Genomic DNA, 22,167 nt, shown 5'->3' with positions numbered 1-22,167 from the left:
AAGCCTCAAATCATGGTAGGGCGTGAGGTTGGATCCTAATTATGGCAGGGCTCATCATTGTTTGACATCTCTTTTCTTAAGGTGTGATTGCTGTGTTATTTGTTAAGATGTTGAAGTTGTTAGATTTGCACTAATTGTATTATGGAATTGCCGGTTGGGGTCTGGGATGCATCTGAATCCATGTGAGAGACAGAAACACTGTTGAAGTTACACCAAATTTGGTTCTATATTACGATGATGATTTTTTTATTTGTTGTTAATGATGATGATTTTGGAGATAAATTGTTGTTTTTATTTTAATTTATTTAAAGTTGTTGAAGGTTGGAATTTTTTGTTAGATTCATGAACAGATGGTGATGGGGTGGTAGTGGGTGGGGTGACGGTGGTGGTGAAAAGAGAGAAACGATGATGATGATGGTGAAAAGAGAGAGAGGTATTTTTGTCATTTAAAAGATTAATCTGTCTAAAAGAACGATTTTAAAACTAAATTAAATATTAGGGACGATTTTGTATTAAAAAAAATTAAAAATAAAAAAAATTTCGACCTAAATTATAGAAACCAATATCAACTTAATCTTATATATATGAGAAAAATATTTTCTTTTCTTTTTCTTTTTCTTTTAGGACCTATCCGAAAATAAAGCTTAGCTTTTAGGAGATCAATTAATTAACATTCATATAATTAATGCTTATCAATTTTTTTACTGATCTTAATATTACTATCTTATTTAAATTATATTTTTTATTTTATTTTTGTATCTCCATGTTATCAGGCTTCTTTTAAAAGGTGTTAAGTTCTATCTAATTTCATTTTTTTTATATATTTTAGATTTATATCATATATTAGTATCTATAATATCATATATCTTATTTATGATAACTATATTATAGTTTAGGATTTTTGGTAAAATACAAATAAATAAAATTTAAAAAAAAAATTTGAGTTTGATTTGTACATTGCCCGTTTCATCATTCCGTGAGAAGCACGAGTGATTATTATAGTAATAAATATTAAATACCACAATATTATAATATACCTTTTCTACCCCTCGTGCTCCTCTTCTTTTTGCTCATTTTTCTCGTGCTGCTACATTCATGTATAGTATATAACTTCACACAACTTCTCCAATCCCAGCATTGGATCTAACTTCTTCCTTGCCCTTTTATTCCCCATTCGATCCATTCCCTTTTCTTAACGGTAATTACACTCATCACCTCTCTTTTCAACGTCTTCCATTTTTCATGCTTGATTATTGTGTAACAACTAACAAGTACTATGTTACATGTGATCTAAGTCATTTCATAGGAACATGATTTGACTTAGAATTCTCATGTTCCTGAAGCTGACTTTTTTTTTTTATCTTAATTGTTTTGTGTTTTTTCTTGAAGTAAATTATTGCATATTTTGAGAAGCGAAAATGGCACGAAAGAAGATCAGAGAGTATGACTCTAAAAGGTTGTTGAAGGAACACTTCAAGAGACTCTCTGGCAAGGAGTTGCCCATCAAATCTATACAAGTAAGCAATGTTGGAAGTTTATTATAATATAATTTTTTATTGTAGTTTAATTATAATTATTCATAAATTATTAGTGACTTAATTTCATCTGTTGATTTTAATCCATTACAAGAGACACGTCAAATAGCGGCGATTTTAAACCGCCGCAAAATGACATACCAACAGTTTTAGAAGCGTTGTGAGTTAGGGGTGGGAATTTGATTTTGCGGCAATTCTAATAAACCGCTGGCACAATTGTAGCAAATCAGATAACTGATTTTGCAGCAGTTGCAAAACCGTTGCTATTTGTTCAGTGGATTTTTTCTCCATAACACGAGATTTACCGTTTCTCATCGTATATACTTCTTGACTTCTCTAATCTTTTTTATGATCATGTGCAATGATTTCATTTGACAAAGGTTTTATTGTTGTTGTTATGTCTGTAATAACAATATACTTTATCAACAAGTTGAAGCTACATTAGAAGTTTTGTTAGCTTCCGTTGTCCTGGAAAACAATAAGACCCTGTTTTTGTTTAAGGTCAATATGTTATGTCAATTTTGTCATATCTATGCTTACTTATTTCAGTTTTTACGGATTGACAAAAATCAACTTTGAAAGATTTAAAATATTAACATAAATTTCATGAAATGACTAAAATTTTCTATCTTTTTGTATAAATTTATCAAAAAACAAAAATATAAATTTTAGAACTTTTTTACTTATATGAAAAAACTTTATAAAATAATGTTTTTTAGAATAAAAACAAAGATACCTAATATCTGAAACACATTTCTTGTTCTAGAACGTTGTAGCAAGTAATCTGGATTTATTTTATTGGCTTATAAACCATTAACTAATTTATAGTAAAATTTTAATAGAACAGGTCTTTGTTACTGTCGACTTTTAGTATTGTAAATAATATTGTTACTTGGTGTGTGTCATAATATTATTTATCTTAAAAAATTAAATTAATAGAAAAAATATATAAATAACTATATTTTTAATATGTCTTTTTATGTAAGAACTTCTTTTAGATCATAATACTTTAATATTATGTCATAGTATCACTTATTTCAAAAGTTTTAAGCGAATTAAAGAAACATGATTATATCTTTGACATTGTGAGATCTGAAGCACACAAGGACTAAGATTACATCTTCCTTATTAGTCAACAACATATGACATTTTTAGTACAGAGCAATTTTGTTTTTCGTGTTCTAAAGCTGTATTAAGAATCTGTAATATGGATAGCCGTGGAAAAGTTCATCTTTCCGTATTAATGATCTGCACCAATGCACCATACAATAATAATGAATTCGTCTGTTGTGTGTAATTTTATTTCATCAGGTTACAAAGTACACGGATTTTAATGAGTTGGCAGAGAAGGAACCGTGGCTTTCATCTTCAAAGTTGGTTGTGAAACCTGACATGCTGTTTGGAAAGCGTGGCAAAAGTGGCTTGGTGGCCTTAAATTTGGATTTGCCACAAGTTGCTTCTTTTGTGAATGACCGTCTTGGAAAACAAGTACTTAATTCTTATCTCCTCTGTCCTCCACAAGTCATTAATCCAACTAGAGAAAAATCCAATTTATTCTCACTTTATAAATTTAAATATTATGTTTTAATGGCTAAAGCATAGTATTATTAGCCAAAACGGGGTAATACAAGGGTATGAGACGCTGTCGATATATACAAGGGTACTAATAATGCCCTTTTCATTTTGTTTTTATATAAAGAAATTGAAATTTAGTACAATTTGAGTGTATCTTTTGAACTTTCAAAAAATTTTAATTTGCAATTTGGCCTCCTCAATTTATATATTTCAAGTTAATTTTTAAAAACTTTAATATTTCTCGTGGTGTTTTATTAGCACGATTCTCTATTAATAGAAGGATAATTTAGGAAAAAAAACAGAAAAAAATATTTTTAACACAATTAAATATTTCAGAGAAATTAAATTATATATTTTAAGAGTTTAGCGATAAATTGCGTACGAACTAAAGTTTTGTGGTAATTTTTTCCCCATCAGATTATATTTTCCCCTTTTATTGTAGGTTGAGATGGGTGGATGCAAAGGACCTATAACAACTTTTATTGTTGAACCTTTCATCCCACACAATGAAGAGTTTTACCTCAACATTGTCTCCGACAGACTAGGGTACAGCATAAGCTTTTCAGAGTGTGGAGGAATTGAAATTGAAGAGAACTGGGACAAGGTGATAAAAATGAGGATTTTATTTATTTATTTATTTTTTACTTATGGCTTAATCTATCTATCTATCTATCTATCTATACTAAAAATAGAGTTTTAACCAATTTATTGGAGTGAAGTGACATGTTCTCTTTTACTTATTTTCCTTTCATTTATTGGATTTTCTTTCTTCGATATAAATGTTCGATTAATTTAATTATATGATACATAAATTTTAGAAAAAATTCTACTCTTCTTTTTTGAGAGATGCTAAAATGACACTCTGATCTCTTCTATTTATAAAATGTATATTTTTTTCTCTTATAACTTTTAAAAAATCCCTCTTTAATCTATTTTAAATTTTGTGTTAACTTTATCTATTTTCTAAGAAAAATAAATTGTTATTTACAAAAATTTCCATTAACAAAAATTTTTATTTTTTTGTTATTAAATTTTACTTACCAAAATACTCTTTAATAAATTAATTTTTTATTTATTAAATTATATTTTTATCAAAATATTTTTTAAAAAATTTAATAATTAAATTATTTTTTCTAAGATACTGTTCAATAATTTTTTAATTATTAAATTGTGATTTTATCAAAATTTTTGTTAACAATTATAATTATATTTTATTATTAATTTTTCGATATCAATATATATTATTTTAACATTAAATAAAAAAAATTTTGGTAAGATTATTTTTTGATATCAATATATATTAATTGTTATACTTATTAACAGTGGTAAAAAAATTTTTATTTAATGTTAAAATAATATATATTGATATCAAAAAATTAATAGTAAAATATAAAAATAATTGTTAACAAAAATTTTGGTAAAATTACAATTTAGTAATTAAAAAATTATTGAATGGTATGTTAGAAAAAAATAATTTAATTATTAAATTTCTTTTAAATATATTTTGGTAAAAATATAATTTAATTAATAAAAAATAATTTATCAAAGGATATTTTGGTAAGCAAAATTTAATGACTAAAAAATAAAATTTTTGTTAAAGACTATTTTTATAAAAAATAATTTATTTTTTCTTAGAAAATAGATAAAGTTAACATTAGTTAACAAAAAAAAATTTTAAATGAATTAAAGATGAGATTTTTTAAAAATTATAAAAAAAATATATATTTTATAAATAAAAGAAGGAGAAATATCATTTTAGCATCTCTCAAAAGAAAAAGATAAAATTTTCTCTAAATTTTATCATTGTGTGCTATTGATATTTAATAACATAAATTACTGTTTCACATAAGTAAATTTTCTTTAAATGTCGGAATAAACTGATTATTATAATAGGGCATTATCTACATGGATATATAGTATATATATACTAAAACTTTTTTTTTCCCTATGCAAACGCTCCCACAACTAACATCAGTAGATCTATTTTTGTATATCATGTTTCTGTTGATCAAATAATTATATATGTATTTTGTTATTGTTTCTTGCATTTAAAAATTTATAATTTACATACTGAAGATATTAATTTTAATTTAACAAAGTGAGTATTTCAGGTTAAGACTATATTTGTTCCAACAGGAGTGTCTCTTACATCAGAGAATATTGCCCCTCTTGTTGCAACCCTACCCTTGGAGGTATATTCACTTCACTTTATAGTTTATACTATTTTCGGTTCACAATATCTACTACGTACTTTCGGGGTAATAAATTAAATACAATAACAACAACAACAACAACAAAGTTTTGTCTCACTAAGTGGGGTCGGCTATATGAATCAAACGATGTCATTGTGTTCTGTCATGTGTCATGTCTATAGAGAGACCATTTACATGTAGATCTCGTTTGACCACCTCATGGATGGTCTTCTTAGGTCTTCCTCTACCTTTCGCCCCTTGTCCATCTTCCATCTCATCCACCCTCCTGATTGGATGTTTTATCGGTCTTCTTCTCACATGTCCAAACCACCTAAGATGCGATTCAACCATTTTTTCCACAATTGGTGCTACTCCAACTCTCTTCCTTATATCTTTATTCCTTATTTTATCCAATCGCGTATGACCACTCATCCATCTTAACATCTTCATCTCTGCCACACTCAACTTATGTTCGTGCTCCCCTTTAGCTGCCCAACACTCCGTACCATAAAGCATAGCCGGTCTTATAGCGGTGCGATAGAATTTACCTTTAAGTTTTAAAGGCACTTTTTTGTCGCATATAAAACCAGATGCACTCCGCCATTTTGACCGCCCTGCTTGGATCCTATGATTTACATCCTGTTCAATCTCTCCATTATCCTGTATGATGCACCCAAGATACCTAAAACTTTTAACTTTTCGTAGGGTGTTTTCTCCAATCTTCACCTCTATATTAGGGTTTTCCCTTCTCGGACTGAACTTACATTCGATATATTCTGTTTTGCTACGGCTTATACGCAGACCATACACTTCTAAGGCTTCTCTCTATAACTCCAACTTCTTATTTAGGTCTTCCCTTGATTCTCCCATAAGGGCGATATCATCGGCAAAAAGCATGCACCATGGCACAGGCTCTTGGATGTGCTCTGTGAGTACTTCCAAGACTAATGTGAAAAGGTATGGACTTAAGGATGATCCTTGGTGTAATCCTATACCAATAGGAAATTCCTCTGTCACACCACCTTGAGTCTTCACACTAGTTGTGACCCCATCATACATGTCTTTAATTGCACGAATATATGAGATCCTTACCCTCCTCTTTTCTAAAACATTCCATAAGACCTCCCTTGGTACCCTATCATACGCTTTTTCCAAGTCAATAAACACCATATGTAGATCCCTTTTATTACTACGATACCTTTCCATCATCCTTCTTAAAAGGTATACCGCTTCAGTGGTAGATCTGCCTGGCATGAATTCAAATTGGCTCTCTGTTACTTGTGTCTCTTTTCTCAACCTCCGTTCTATCACCCTTTCCCAAAACTTCATGGTATGACTCATAAGCTTGATCCCTCTATAGTTTCTGCAACTTTGTATATCCCCCTTATTCTTGTAGATAGGTACCAAGCTGCTTTTTCTCCACTCATCAGGCATCTTCTTTAACCTTAAAATCTCATTAAAAAGCTTGGTTAACCAGTTGATGCCTTTTTCTCCAAGACCCTTCCAAACCTCAATCGGGATATTATCAGGTCCTACTGCCCTGCCATTTTTCATCTGCTTTAGAGCCTCTTTTACCTCAAAGTCTCAAATTCTTCGATAGTAGTCAAAGTTTTTATCTTCTTCCCTTGTGCATAATCGACCAAGGCTCGGAAGAGTTTTCTGTCCCTCATTAAATAACTCGTAGAAGTAGCTCTGCCACCTTTCCTTAATCGTCTCCTCTTGAGCCAACACCTATCCATCCTTATCCTTTATGCACTTAACCTGATCCAAATCTCTCGTTCATCTTTCATGGCTCTTTGCGATTCTATATATACCTTTTTTTCCTTCTTTTGTGTCCAATGACTGGTAGAGACCCTCATATTCTCTTGTTCTTTCTTCACTTACAGCCACTTTTGTCTCTTTCTTAGCCGCCTTATATTTTTCCCAGTTATCTGCGTTGCGGTATAAAGACCACTCTTTAAAGTACTCCCTTTTTATCTTTATCTTTTTTGTACACTAGCATTCCACTACCAGGACTCCTTGTCTCTTGGTCCTATTCCTTTAAATTCACCAAAGCTTTCTTTTGCTGTTCTTCTAATAACTTCTGCCATTTCCCTCCACATCTCTTCCGCACTTCCATTTCCATCCCACTTTACCTTTTCTCCTACCCGTCTTAGGAAGCTTCTTTGTTCCTCACCTTTCATCCGCCACCACCTCGTCCTTGGGTTCTTCGTATAATGTCTTTTCCTCAACTTTTGCTCAACGCGGAAATCCATGACGAGCACTTTATGTTGTGTTGTCAAACTCTCTCCCGGGATAATTTTACAATTAATGCAAAATTTTCGGTCGACTCTCCTCAACAGGAAGAAGTCGATTTGAGAGCTTGTCATGCCACTCTTATAGGTTATAAGATGTTCGTCTCTCTTTTTAAAACATGTATTTGCGATGAGAAGATCAAAGGTTGAGAAAAAGTCCAAAATAGTTTTACCCTCGGTATTGATCACCCCGAAACCATGGCCTCCGTGAATACTCCCATATCCAGTCACTTCTCTACCAACATGGCCATTTAAATCTCCTCCTAAAAAAATCTTATCTCCCAAAGGTATGTCTTGAACCAAACTCTCTAGATCCTCCCAAAACCTTATCTTGTGTTGTTCGTCCGAACCCACTTGCGGTGCATAGGCGCTAATCACATGGAAAGCACCTCCCTCCACCACAAGTTTGATAGAGATGATCTGATCTCCCATCCTCTTGACATCCACTACGTCCTTCTTCCACTGCTTATCCACAATTATTCCAACCCCATTCCTATTCTTCACCTTTCCTGTATACCAAAGTTTGAAGGCAGAAGTATCAAACTCCCTAGCCTTCGCACCAACCCATTTTGTTTCTTGTAGGCACATAATGTTAATCTTCCTCCTTGTCATGGTGTCCACCACCTCCATGGACTTTCCTGTTAGAGTGCCTATGTTCCATGTCCCAAATCTCAACCTTCTGTCGCTCCGACCTTTACCTTTTACTTTGTGAACTAGCTTATTTACCCTCATCCGTTCACGAAAACGCGAGAACCCTTGCTCATTTAACACTACATCCGGGCACCGATGCAGCGGCTCTTGCTCATTTGACACCATACTCGAGTCATACAGCGCGTTACTTTCGGGCAACGACCTAGCTTTAGCACAATAATGTCTTTGATTCATGTCATGGGGGTTCGACTATATTTTTATGTTGGTTGTCGAAGACCGAACATAACCCTCCTCCTTTATCCGGGTTTGGGACCGGCTATGTACCGCAAGTGTAACATAGGAGGAGTTGGGGTAATAAATTAAATGCTTACGTTTATATATAAAGTCATTTTTATTTTTCTTTTTTTTAGGAACCAAAATGTGTTTTAAATTTTTATATCGATTTTTGAGTAATGATTAAGAATCCTAATTCATTCTAATAAATTTCAGATGGGTAAAACAAATAATATATGTTGGTTGGTTGGAAACTTCGATTCAATTGGTTATAACTTAAAAAAGTTATTTATTCATGTTTGCAGATTAAGGGAGAAATTGAGGAATTTCTCAAGGTGATATTCAATCTATTTCAGGGTATATTACAAGATACATATTTACTTACTTAAATACCATTCAATAAGCTTTTGAAATTTGAAGACAAGTCCAACAATCATTAAAGATTTTAGTCTTTAACATATTGTTTTTCATCTTGTGTTAGACCTGGACTTCACTTTCTTAGAGATGAATCCTTTCACTTTGGTCAATGGAAATCCTTATCCTCTGGATATGAGAGGAGAGCTAGATGACACTGCTGCTTTCAAGAACTTCAAGAAGTTGGTTAATTACTTCCCACTAAAAACATTAACTATTATTTGACGAATAGAGAAATTATTGCACCCTACATTGTTCTTTGATAGAGTGACATATGATCGTTTTATTTTAGGATAAGAAAAGAACCACAGTTTTATTAGAAATGTCATTATATCAATGGATGGAGCACAATCCACCTAAATATTATGCATTAATTTAAGGTTCTAACAACCCAATCGGCCATTGAACCAAAAGTTTAAAAGTTCAACCAAAAATAAATTGAATATAATAAAATGATATATTTATGTATAAAATATATAATATTTTTTTAAAAAATATTTTTTATAATTTATTATTTTAAACTGGTTAACGACTAAAAAACTGTTTCAGTTTGACAAATTAACCGATTTTTTTAATTTTAACCGATTTATTACCAAGTGATTTTTATCTGAAATTAAATCGGTTTGATAACTAATACCTGGTTAAACGTATCAATCTGGTTCTTAGAACCATGCAATAATTTCTCCCCTATCTCTAATTCATATTTAAAAGTTGAACCAATATATCTGCTTGTTCTTGTTATTTGCAGATGGGGGAACGTTGAATTTCCAATGCCATTTGGAAGGATTATGAGTACGACTGAGTCTTTTATTCATGGATTAGATGAAAAGGTGAAGGCATATACTTCAAATCTGTATTATCTACAATCTTATCCATCGCATCTGATCTGTATATGGATCTCCAGGATTAATTGAATTCCTTGATTGGTACTAATCAAGAATCAATAATAATCTTGCTTCCAATAGTATCATGGGGCAGGGCCTATAAATGTTTACTCTAAAAAGTATTTTGTTTGCTTATTTCTCTGATGCCAGACAAGTGCATCTTTGAAGTTCACAGTTTTGAATCCGAAGGGCCGAATCTGGACAATGGTAGCTGGGGGAGGAGCTAGTGTCATCTATGCCGACACGGTTTGTTCATCTTTTTATTTGTTTATCTTCCAAATGAGATATTTTTTCTGGACCAAAATTTTATTTCTTTCTTTCTAACTGCATTTTGTCCAAAACTGACACAATGATAGTTTACTCTCCAATTACTTGTTATATATATTCTTCGAATATCAAGCAAGCAAGAAAATCAACTGCTTATGTACAAAATCTAATTTAAAAAAAAAAAAAAAAAACAGGTAGGAGACCTTGGTTATGCACCTGAGCTCGGAAATTACGCAGAATACAGCGGCGCACCAAAGGAAGATGAGATCTTGCAGTATGCCAGAGTTGTAATTGATGTAATTAATCTTAATACTATTCTTGTTTGGTACTTAAATCATTTTACAATTTTCACACACACACACACACACAGATATTATATATATATATATATATATATAAAATGCATACTAAAGTCTGAACTTGATACCACAGTGTGCAACTTCAAATCCTGATGGCGAAAAGCGTGCCCTTGTAATAGGCGGCGGAATAGCCAACTTCACAGATGTTGCTGCCACATTTAGCGGCATAATTCAAGCTCTAAAGGAGAAGGTAACCCTATGGCTTGTTGAGCTTTTCTCTGATTCTAATATAATAACTTGTGGCAAAAGTTAACTGATTTTCCAGCGAATTGTTGCGAAAAACAGGAGCAAAAGCTAAGAGAAGCAAAGATGCACATATATGTGAGGAGAGGAGGTCCTAATTACCAAAAAGGTTTAGCGAAAATGCGCGCACTTGGAGAGGAGCTCGGCATCCCCATTGAGGTTATATGCCTGAACATCTTCACTAATTCTAGAATAAATCCTCAATTTCATCCTAACCAAAAACACTAATGCGTGTTATGGTAGTTACAGTAACTATTCAAAGCTTTTTAATTTGAAAAGCAAATGATATCTAAATGTTAAACAATAATAATTTTAAGTGTTGTTAAAAATTATTTAATTACCATAATTACTGTAGCCATAAATAGCATAGACTCCACCTAATATGAATGAGAGGACTAATATGTTCGATAAGAGACAAGTTTGTAAGTTTTAAATCTTGAGAAACTATTTTATCCTCCTTGTGTTTTTTATGCTGATCAGAAAACTTGTTTGGACGAATCTTCTCTGATCTATTAATGGTATGTTTGCAGGTTTATGGACCTGAAGCCACAATGACTGGCATATGCAAACAAGCAATCCAGTGCATTACAGCTGCTGCATAAATTATATACAATTATTAGTCCAGTCTATTCTCATTGCTTGTTTCTTGATTCCTGGATTCCGTTTCTATTTCTCATCATTGAGGCATTTGATAAGATAGAACTCAGTTTGTCACAAATCTACAAGTCACTGTATCATTATGTATAATTCTGAGAGTACTATCCTGAAAATACAATAGAATAATGTAATTCATAATGTTAAGTCAAGTGCACATCTGTGTTTCATATCTGTTCTTGTCTAGAACTGGATTATAGCTCGTCCACAACGAGAAAAATGTTGGCAAAGTCCTTGCTTAGTGTGTTGCGCTACTGATTTCTCATCAGTCCAAGCAATGTGAAAAACCTGCAAAAAGACACCGAAGTTCAAGTCAGCGTATAATATCAAAGTACTAAAACTTAAAATCGGAATGCTCTCTTTCTGCTGTATTTTTCACGATGGCTTCTATAGCTCGCCTGTGCTCCTATTTATCATCAGCCAACGTTAACCATTTTCTTTTGTTTGTAAGCCAAGATTCGCGTGGCAGCTATAGAGGTGTAAAACATTTTTTGTATTTTGAATTAGTTGGTTTAAGTGTTGACTAGTCAGTTCCAAGGTATAACGTCGTGCTTCCGAGATTATTGAGTACAGATCACAACCCCCAAACTTGACTTGCTATTGTTGGTAGCAAGTTGAGCTTTTGCCTACGTTTCAGACATTATACTGTTATGTAAAAAAATCGTGCTAGTATCTGAGCCCCCAAGGTCAGCCTGCTACCGAGCATATGAATAGTCAAGCTTATATCTATAAAAATATTAATTGCTAATAAAGTTGTTTGAAAACGTGCGCCTGGTTTCGTGCCATACTAAATGTTAGCGGTTGGTTAAATTGAAGAAATTTTAGCCATTAAATGTTTTTGTGGGAAATAAATAGTTGCTCCATCTAATGGCTAATAATGGTGGATAACTTAAGTCGTGTGATAGTGGTTTTGGTATCTCTAAAGCTTCTGTCTGGGTAAGTATTGGGAAAGTTACTGGTTACTTGCTATCCATCAAAAAGGGATGAAAAAGATGACTTCCAAAGATCAGTTTCTTATTCTTCCAGTATTTTCTGAATTTTGTCGCAAAAATGAAAAAGGCGAAAAAGAAAGTTGTGGAAATAAAGGATGATTTGTATGAATGGATTCATACGAATGTCAAATGGCGTGCGTCCCTTTATCAAAATGCCAAATCCTTAGCAAACTTTGCTTAGTGAGTTGGGTTCGTGGGGTGTGTTACTTCTGATGAGCTTCTTCCTTGTAATGGGGAAGAAAGGGTTTGTGAGAGAAGAGGTGATTGGACTTATTTTTGAGTTTCTTCATGCATTTGAGTGCCTGATGGATTTTCTCGAAACTCCGCCTTTTCTAGCTATTTTCTTCTCTTTATTTCAGTCTAAAGGAGTTCGTAAAGGGCTTTGGATAAACTTGAGTGGTTGTTTGTTGTTTATTTTGTATAAGTTACCGTTTAAAAATTTCAAGAAAATGTTTGTTAAGTTTCAGTCTTGTGAGTCTGACTATCCATTTTTCCTGGATGATGACCAAGTAGAGCGTTTTTCTTTGTATTGGTGTCCTAAGTCGATGCAGATTTTGGATGCAATGGAAAGGTCTGAAGATGAGAATATGATGTTGAATTATTTAATTGAATGTTTTTCCGTGGGAAAATTACTATCGATATATGATTTGTTGAAATTTGAAGTGAATGAAGAAGGTTTAAGAAATTATATAAGTAGGCAAAAATTTGTTTTGAATTTTTTACTTATTCGATAATCTCAGTTCTAATTGCTGTTTTGTGTGGTTTGCAGGTGGAAAAGTTCCGAGTTTGTCCTTAGCTCGCATAAGGAGTTTTTTTTATCAGAAGAAGGATGGTAAAGAGTTTTAGCCAATAGAACAGAGAGAAATGTTGTGGTGGAACTTGCGCAGTCTAGTGCGCATCCTTAAGGAGAAAAAAAAAAGAAAGATGGTTGAGTCTGAAAACTCTTTAAAAATTTTGTCTGCTGCCAACTTGGCTGTTAGTTCTAGTGTTAGGGAAGAGTTGAAGAAATAGATCCGGCTTCATGGCTTTGTGGGTGGTGCTAGTGGGGAATCTATCTAGAGTGATCGATTCCCATTTGCTGCTCTATCTGATAAAGTCGCACAGTATCCAAGCGACGTACAACTGTTGAAGGACCTGGGTAAAGAAGTTATTGGACAATATCCGCATGTAAGAAGTATCTCTTGGCTTATTGTTTTTTCTATTACTTATATATATTTTTGTTCAAGTGATTGCGACTAGGATGTTTTGTATTGGTCGTACTACTGAATTTCTAGGAGCTTCGGAGAAAAGTGAAATGGAGAAACTGGTGAAGCTTGAAAAATCGCTAAGTGAAAGGGATGAAGTGATTCTGGACGTCACCAGAAAAATGAAAAGTGCATAGGAAGAAGTGGGGAAACATCAAGAACAAATTTGTGTATTGCAATCTCAGGTGCAGGGATTGGATATGGAAAAGGAAAAGTTGACATCTCGAGTACATGAGCTCAAAGACGAGGGACTTGAGATGTTCGTAGTTAGGTTTGACCGAGCTGTGAGTCAAGTATCACTGTTTGCGCCTAAGTTTGATGTTGGGCAGCTTAACTTAACCAAGATTGTAGTGAATGATAAGTTAGTTGATGATGAACCTGCTGGTGAAGTTCAAGATGAAAATGTTGGTGACAAGGAGAATTGATGTAGTTGTTTGTAGACTTTTTCAAGTATTTGCTAGTATTAACTTTTTTATGTTTATGATCATTTTGATACTTTTGTTTGGCATTTTCTGCCTTTGATGACTCTCTGATATTGGTATGTCATGTTTGGATTTTGGTAAATAGTATGCATGTTTGTTGCTTTATGAATGAAATTTGAGTAGGTCAAAATGAGTACATGCCACAGTTGTTGTATTTAGATCTGTCGGGATGGTCAGCCTCGTTAAAATCTCCCCAAGTAAAATCCATACTGGGATAAAACCTTGGTGGTAGGAAAAAGAGTACCTTCCATTTTCTGACTTGTAGCAAAAAGACTAACTATAGTATATACGTAGTGACAATATGTTCCAAGTATTTGGTAACTTGGTTCCTTCCAAGGTTTGTAAAGAATAGGCTCCTCGGCCGTGTACCATTGATATTCTGTAAGGGCCTTCCCACTTTGCGGCGAGCTTTCCATGTCCTAGAGGTTTTTGGACATCTTCAAGTCTGCGTTGGACCAGGTCGCCTTGTTATAATGTCCGTGGTTTCACCTTTTTATTGTATTTTTATTGGATGGCTAACTGCATTGCTTACTGCCAAATCTTAGCAGTCTCGGTCTTCTTCGACTGTGTCGAGCTCGGCATTTCAAGATTGTATGTTGAGGTCATTGTTGAATTGGTCGGTGTGAACCGACCTCTACGAGATTTTAACCGGGATCATTGATGTTGCTCTATATACAAGTCTGAAGGGTATCTCCCTAGTTGCAGAGTGTGGTGTAGTGTTATAGCTCCAGAGGATTTTGAGTATTAAGTTGGCCCATTGTCCTTTGGCCTCTGCCAATTTCTTTCTTAGCTCCTGCAAAATAATTTTGTTAGCAGCTTCGGCGAGCCCATTGCTTTGTGGGTGCTCTACTGAAGAGAAATACTGTTTTATATGTAAATTATGCATGAAAGAGGTTATTTTTGGTCAGTAAATTGCCTACCATTATCGATGATGATTTTCATAGGTAACCCATATCTATAGATAATAAATTTCCAAAGAAAAGATTCTACTTTGACCGATATTATCTTTGCCAATGATTGTGCTTCTATCCATTTTGTGAAATAATCGATCAGAACGAGTAAAAATTTTACTTGGCCTCTTGATATAGGAAATGGTATGAGGATATCAAGCCCCCCATCTGTGAAAAGACCATCCGATCTCTGAGGTGTGCAATTGCTCGGCTGGGTTGTGTATTACCGGCGAGCACTTTTGACAGTTATCGTAACGTTTAACCTTTTCAATGCAATCTGACTTGAGGGAGGGCCAATAATACCCTGCTCGCAAGATTTCTGCAGCTAAGCTCCTTCCTCCTATATGTGTCCCATAAATTCTTTCATGCATTTATGATATATCTAAGTCGAACCTTTCAGCTCCAAGACAATTCAACAGTGGTCGAGAAAGACCTCTTCTATATAGATCATCACCGATGGGGGTATAACGGCTTGCCTTTTTCCTAAAGGTTACCAGATTTTTCTCTAAGGATGGGATGATTCCATCCTTCAAGTAACTGATGTATGGTGTTCTCTAATCTTGATCCTGTGACAAACTCAGAACATGCAAACAATATATACTTGGCTTTTCTAAAGTTAGTTGTGATAGTTTGGATTCTATATTTGGTATTCCTGAAGTAGCTAATTTAGATAAAATATCGGCTCTATTGTTTTCTTTTCTAAGGACATGTACAATTTGAAAATTTTGAAATTGACTAATCAGGTTTTTTGCATGATTTATGTATTGTTGTAATAAAGAATCTCGTAGTTAAAAAATTCTGTTTACCTGTTGAACGACTAGTAGGGAATCACAATAAACCTTTAGGTGTTGAATACCACTTTCTCTGGCTAGGCGTAATCCAGCTAGCAAAGCTTCATACACGGAGTGATTATTACTTGTTGGGTATAAGTATTTGATTGATTGCCCAACATGAACTCTAGAATTGTCTCGGAGAACAATGCTGGCTCCACTGCCGTCCTCATTTGAGGAGCCATCAATGTATAGTTCCCATTCGGTGTAGAGCTCATCTGTGGTGGTAAATTCTGCAATAAATTCGGCCAGCACTTGGGACTTAAGAGATGTTCGAGCCTAATATGTGATGTCATACTCAGATAACTCGATCGACCATTTGGTAAGCCTTCCTGCTAAGTCTGGTCTTGCGAGTATCTGGCGCAGAGGCTATTAGTCCAACTATGATCTCATAGCTTTGGAAGTAATGCCGAAGGTGTCTTGCTGTGATTAAAAAAGCATAAGCTAATTTTTCAATTGTCGAGTACCGCTTTCCATGTTCTATAGCATTTTACTTACGAAATAGACTGGCTTTTGCTCTCGACCTGTTTCTGTTTCAAGGGCAGAGAAAATTGCATAAGTAGATACTGAAAGGTATAAATGTAGTGGTTTACCATGCAATGGTTTGTGTAGTATGGGGGGAGAGGCCAAGATCCTCTTGAACTCGGTAAACGGTTTTTCACATTCATCTGACCATGTGAATTTTTTGGATTTTCTCAAACTATTAAAGAAGTGGTATGACTTTGTTGCTAATGCTAGTAGGAATCGGGATAGGGCTGTTAACCTCCCCGTTAGTTATTGTACTTCCTTTATTGTCGTTGGTGACCTCATTTGTATTATCGCTTTGCATTTGTCAGGATTTGCTTCAATTCCTCAATGAGTTAACATGAACCCAAGAAACTTGCCTCCTTGGACGCCGAAAGCACACTTGGGATTCAGACGCATATTATGTTTTCGTAACTGACAAAAACTTCTAGAAGGTTTGATTGGTAAGTTTCTTGTTCTTCATTTTCTTATTTGACTACCATGTCATCGACATACATTTCCATGTTTCTGTCGATTTGGTGGTGAAAAACCTTATCCATCAAGCATTGGTAAGTTGCACCTGCATTCTTAAGACCAAAGGGCATTATCTTATAACAAAATTTTTTATGTTCGGTTATGAATGTCGTTTTGTCCTTGTCTGAGGGGTGCATTAGTATCTAGTTATACCAAAGCTTCATGAATGCATATTCGGGCTATAACTAGATACTAATGCACCCTTCAAACGAGGACAAAACGACATTCATAAGTGAACATGGAAATTTTTGTTTTAAGGTAATGCCCTTTGGTCTTAAGAATGCAGATGCAACTTACAAACGCTTGATGGATAAGGTTTTTCACCATCTAATCGGCAGAAACATAGAAGTATACATCGATGACATGGTAGTCAAATCAGAAAATGAAGAAACTCACTAATCCAACCTTTTAGAAGTTTTTGCTCAATTACAAAAACACAATATGCGTCTAAATCTCAAGAAGTGTGGTTTCGGCGTCCAAGAAGGCAAGTTCCTTAGGTTCATGTTAACTCACCGAGGAATTGAAGCAAATCCTGACAAATGCAATGTGATAATACAAATGAGGTCACCAACGACAATAAATGAAGTACAACAACTAATGGGAAGATTAACAGGCCTAGCCCGATTCCTACTAGCATTAGCAACAAAGTCATACCACTTCTTTAACAGTTTGACGAAATCCAACAAAATCACATGGTTGGATGAATGTGAACAAGCGTTTACCGAGTTTAAGAGGATCTTGGCCTCTCCACCCATACTACACAAACCATTGCACCGTAAACCATTACATTTATACCTTTCAGTATCTACTTATGCAATTTCCTCTACCCTTGTAACAGAAACATGTCAGGAGTAAAATCCAGTCTATTTCGTCAGCAAAATGCTACAGAACGCGAAAATGTGGTACCTGACAATTGAAAAATTAGCTTATGCTCTTTTAATCACAGCAAGGCATCTTCAACATTACTTCCAAAGCTATGAGATCATAGTTCGGACTAATCAGCGTCTGCACTAGACTCGCAAGACCAGACTTAGTAGGAAGGCTTACCAAATGGTCGATCGAGTTGTCCGAATATCACATCACATATCAGGCTTGAACATCTCTTAAGTCCCAAGCGCTCGCCGACTTTATTGCAAAATTCACCACCACAGATGAGCTCTACATTGAATGGGAACTATATATTAATGGCACCTCAAATGAGGACGACAGCGGAGCCGACATTGTTCTCCAAGACAACTCTGGAGTTCATGCTGAGAAATCAATCAGATATTTATTCCCAGCAGATAATAATCAATCTGAGTATGAAAATTTGCTTGCTGGATTATGCCTAGCCAGAGAAAGTGGTATTCAACACCTAAAGGTTTATTGTGATTCTCTGCTAGTCGTTCAAGAGGTAAACGGAATTTTTCAGTTACGAGATCCTTTATTACAATAATACCTAAATCATGCAAAAAACTTGATTAGTCAATTTCAAATTTTTCAAATTTTCAAATTGTACATGTCCCTAGAGAAGAAAACTATAGGGCCAATATTTTATCTAAATTAGCTACTTCAAGAATACCAAATACAGAATCCAAACTGTCACAATTAACTTTAGAAAAGCCAAGTATATATTGTATGCATGTTCTGAGTTTGTCACAGGATCAAGATTGGAGAACACCATACATTGGTTACTTAAAGGATGGAATCATCCCATCCTTGGAGAAAAATCTAGTAACCTTCAGGAAAAAGGCAAGCTGTTATACCCTCATCGGCGATGATCTATATAGAAGGGGTCTTTCCTGACTACTGCTCAAATGTATTGGAGCTGAAGAGTCCGACTTAGATATATCATAAATGCATGAAGGAATTTATGGGACACATACAGGAGGAAGGAGCTTAGCTGCAAAAATCTTGCGGGCAGGGTATTGTTGGCCCTCCCTCAAGTCAGACTGCATTGAAAATGTCAAACGTTGCAATAACTATCAAAAGTGCTCGCCGGTAATACACAACCCAGCCGAGCAATTGCACACCTCAGAGATCAGATGACCTTTTCACAAATGGGGGCTTTATATCCTCGGACCATTTCCTATACCAAGAGGCCAGTTAAAATTGTTACTCGTTGCAATCGATTATTTCACAAAATAGATAGAAACACAACCATTGGCGAAGATAACATCGGACAAGGTAGAATCTTTTCTTTAGAAATTTATTATCCGTAGATATGGGTTACCTACAGAAATTATCACCGATAACTATAGGCTTTTTACTGACAAAAGGATGACCTCTTTCATGCATAATTTACATATAAAACACCATTTCTCCTCGGTAGAGCACCCAAAAATAAGTAAAAAATTCAAAACAAATTTTCGCCTACCCATATAATTTCTTAAACCATTTTCATCCATTTCAAATTTTAACAAATCAGATATTGTCAGCAATTTTCCCACGGAAAAACGTTGAATTAAATAATCCAACATTAAATTCTCATCCTTAGACCTAACCATTGCGTCCAAAATCTGCATCGACTCGGGACACGAATACAAAGGAAAACTCTCTACCAGCTCATCATCCAGGAATAATGGATAGTTAGACTCACAAGACCGAACCTTAACAAACATTTTCTTGAAATTTTTAAACAATGATTATACAAAATAAACAACGAACAACTAGGATAACTACTCAAGTTTATCCAAAGCTCCTTACGAACTCCTTTAGACTAAAATAAAGAGAAGAAAATAGCCAGAGAAGGCGGAGTTTCGAGAAAATCCATCAAGCACTCAAGCGCATGAAGAAAAGCCCAAGAATTTTGGTGGAGTTGCAAATGAGCACAGTTCAACTATGTCAACACTTTACATTCAAACTCTATGATAGGAAACCTTACATTAAGCTTTGTAAAGCACACATGTATACATATAAAAATAAGCCCAATCACCTCTTCTCTCAAAAACCCTGTCTTCCCCATTAGAAGGAAGAAGCTCAACAAAAGTAATACACCCCTCACGAACCCAACTCACTAAGCAAAGTTCTGCTAAGGATTTGGCATTCTGATAAAGGGACGCACGGCATTTGACGTCCGCATGAACCCATTCATACAAATCATCCTTTACTTCCATAACTTTCTCTTTCACCTTTTTCATGTTTGCAACAAAATTCAAAAAATGCTAGAAGAATAAGAAACTGACCTTTCGAAGTCATTTTTTCCCTCCCTTTTTTGATGGATAGCAAGTAACTAGTAACTTTTTCAGTACTTACCTGGACAGAAGCTTTAGAGATACTAAAAACACTACCACACGACTCAAGTTATCCACCATTAATAGCTATTAGATGGAGCAACTATTTAACCAACTGTTAACGGCTAAGACTGAAGGATTACCATGTGTTCATAACACGCAGCGGAAGAAAAGAAAGTAATCTTTAAAGATCTATTTTGTACTTAAACTTTATTCTAATAATATATAGATAAGATCTAAATACCTTTAGACGCTTTAGTAAAAACTTTATTCTTCGATTGTACGAAGACTCTATGCGTATCCACACCGAGACCAACCTTTACTGTCAACTTCTTGACCAATAGACATCTGATCTAAATTGAGAAACCTCTTACAACTCTTTGCACACCATAAAATTCTTCTCCAAGAATTAGGCTCACATACTTTTATGTGCATAGAGGTAAAGGAATAAAACTTTTATGTTTTATTCTCATCTGTGTCACCATCCTCTACTCTTGGCATACATATATATAGTATGAGATTTGTTACTGATTTTAAATTTGAATCTTTCAAATTTATGAATCATATCATAACTCAATTTGAAACAGAATTAGTAAGGATCTCATCTAAATTTAGAAATAGAATAACTAATTATTCTCAAATCTCATTTAATATTCTCAATTATCATACTATTTTTATATTCTTGGTGCTAGCAAAAAAATATAATAATATTCCATATAAATTAATATAATTTTTTATTTGATCAGATCAAAATAATAATTAAATAATTCTACAGTAAAGATTAGAACACTCGTTAGTGTGTGACCCATAGGTTCAATACTAAGCGGGTAGTAAATTAGCCATACTAAATTTACTAATTAAGGTTGGCGTCTAGCAACACTCCTCAATGACCCGATAGTATGAAGTAATATATTTTTACTAAGAACCTTAGAAGAACAAAGTATAATTCATTCCATCTTTTCAGCTCTTAGTTAACCCTTAGAGTATGGTTCAATTGTCAAACTCTAACTTGTTACCATTATTATAATGAACTGTGAATGACCTAGAAAACTCATTTCTTAATTCATTCAATCCCCTTGGCCAAGGTTTTATTCATCTCAGTCATTATAATCATAGAGCTCAAACTCATTACCGAGAGTTGACGGATTCCTTATTGACTAATCATTAATTCTACAAGTATTTAAATCATACCCAATATCCATTCAACTAGCACCCTAGAGTATTAGGTGTCCGGAATCAAAGTATAACAAATACATTGTTAATTACTATGACAGTCGCAGGTCAAAAAAAACTCTATTACTATGTTCATCTTGAAAATATCCTATTGACAAATATACGGTAATTATAACCATTAGGAATTCTCAAAGTGAGTAAGTTCAATGGTCATATCTCTATATGCACCATCTATATATATAATTTAATAAATGAGATCTATTAATCTTCATCCAATGAAGACCAATATATATATATATATATATATATATTGATCTTTCCGGATTATTAATGTCCTTTTTAATAATTCTATGACCAAGAACAATTTAGATTAAATTATAAAAGATTTATCTCTCAATATAATGATCACTTTCACAATGATAAATCTCTAAATTTAATCAAAGACCTTATTATATTAATATTTTAATATAATAACAATAAGAAATTATTTGATACATGATTGATTGGATTGTGGTCATACTCCTTATTCCTAAAAAAATCTCCCACTTGCACGAAAGCCAATCATGATAGATTGGATCTTGGACATACTATTTTCTCAAAAATCTCCCACTTGCACTAGAGTCAATCAATCATGTGTATAATTTTCAATGCACATTTGTGTTTATCAAAACTCTTTTGACCTTAAACACCTTTGCTCTTGAGCATGTTTGCTTGACTTTTTTTTGCAAAATATGCCTAATGTATAATAAATATCACACTTTCTCAAAACATGAAATCTTCAGCTACAATAGTGCGTAATTTATTTTAAGAACAATCCTTATTGAACGTGATTATAATAAAAACTAAGTAACCATTAGATCTATCTTTATAGAATTGTATCGTAATAGAAATAGGTTACTCTTCAA

At 33.9% G+C, this 22,167-nt stretch overlaps 1 protein-coding gene across 1 annotated transcript; it reads left to right on the top strand.

Moving 5' to 3' along the window:
* The first annotated feature begins 1,053 nt into the window (after nt 1-1,053).
* On the top strand, nt 1,054-11,515 carry LOC107613109 (ATP-citrate synthase alpha chain protein 1-like). Its single transcript, XM_088497380.1, has 13 exons — nt 1,054-1,198; nt 1,390-1,517; nt 2,847-3,023; nt 3,553-3,714; nt 5,222-5,302; nt 8,826-8,877; nt 9,002-9,116; nt 9,683-9,764; nt 9,969-10,064; nt 10,280-10,381; nt 10,518-10,634; nt 10,730-10,846; nt 11,218-11,515. The coding sequence occupies exons 2-13, from the start codon at nt 1,419-1,421 to the stop codon at nt 11,287-11,289; spliced, it is 1,272 nt and encodes a 423-aa protein (XP_088353506.1). The 5' UTR covers nt 1,054-1,198; nt 1,390-1,418; the 3' UTR covers nt 11,290-11,515.
* Nucleotides 11,516-22,167: the final 10,652 nt, after the last annotated feature.

The sequence above is a fragment of the Arachis ipaensis genome, chromosome B8, assembly GCF_059453495.1.
Source record: "Arachis ipaensis isolate K30076 ecotype BB chromosome B8, ASM5945349v1, whole genome shotgun sequence".
Classification (NCBI taxonomy): domain Eukaryota; kingdom Viridiplantae; phylum Streptophyta; class Magnoliopsida; order Fabales; family Fabaceae; genus Arachis; species Arachis ipaensis.
Note: the sequence above shows the minus strand (reverse complement) of the source record. Positions and strands in the feature narration are given on the sequence as shown.

Coding starts and splice junctions, on each gene's coding strand:
- LOC107613109 (XM_088497380.1), top strand. CDS start 1,419: ATGGCACGAAAGAAGATCAGAGAGTATGACTCTAAAAGGTTGTTGAAG. Junction 9,765..9,968: donor TTCATGGATTAGATGAAAAG/GTGAAGGCATAT, acceptor CTCTGATGCCAG/ACAAGTGCATCTTTGAAGTT. Junction 10,065..10,279: donor GTGTCATCTATGCCGACACG/GTTTGTTCATCT, acceptor AAAAAAAAACAG/GTAGGAGACCTTGGTTATGC.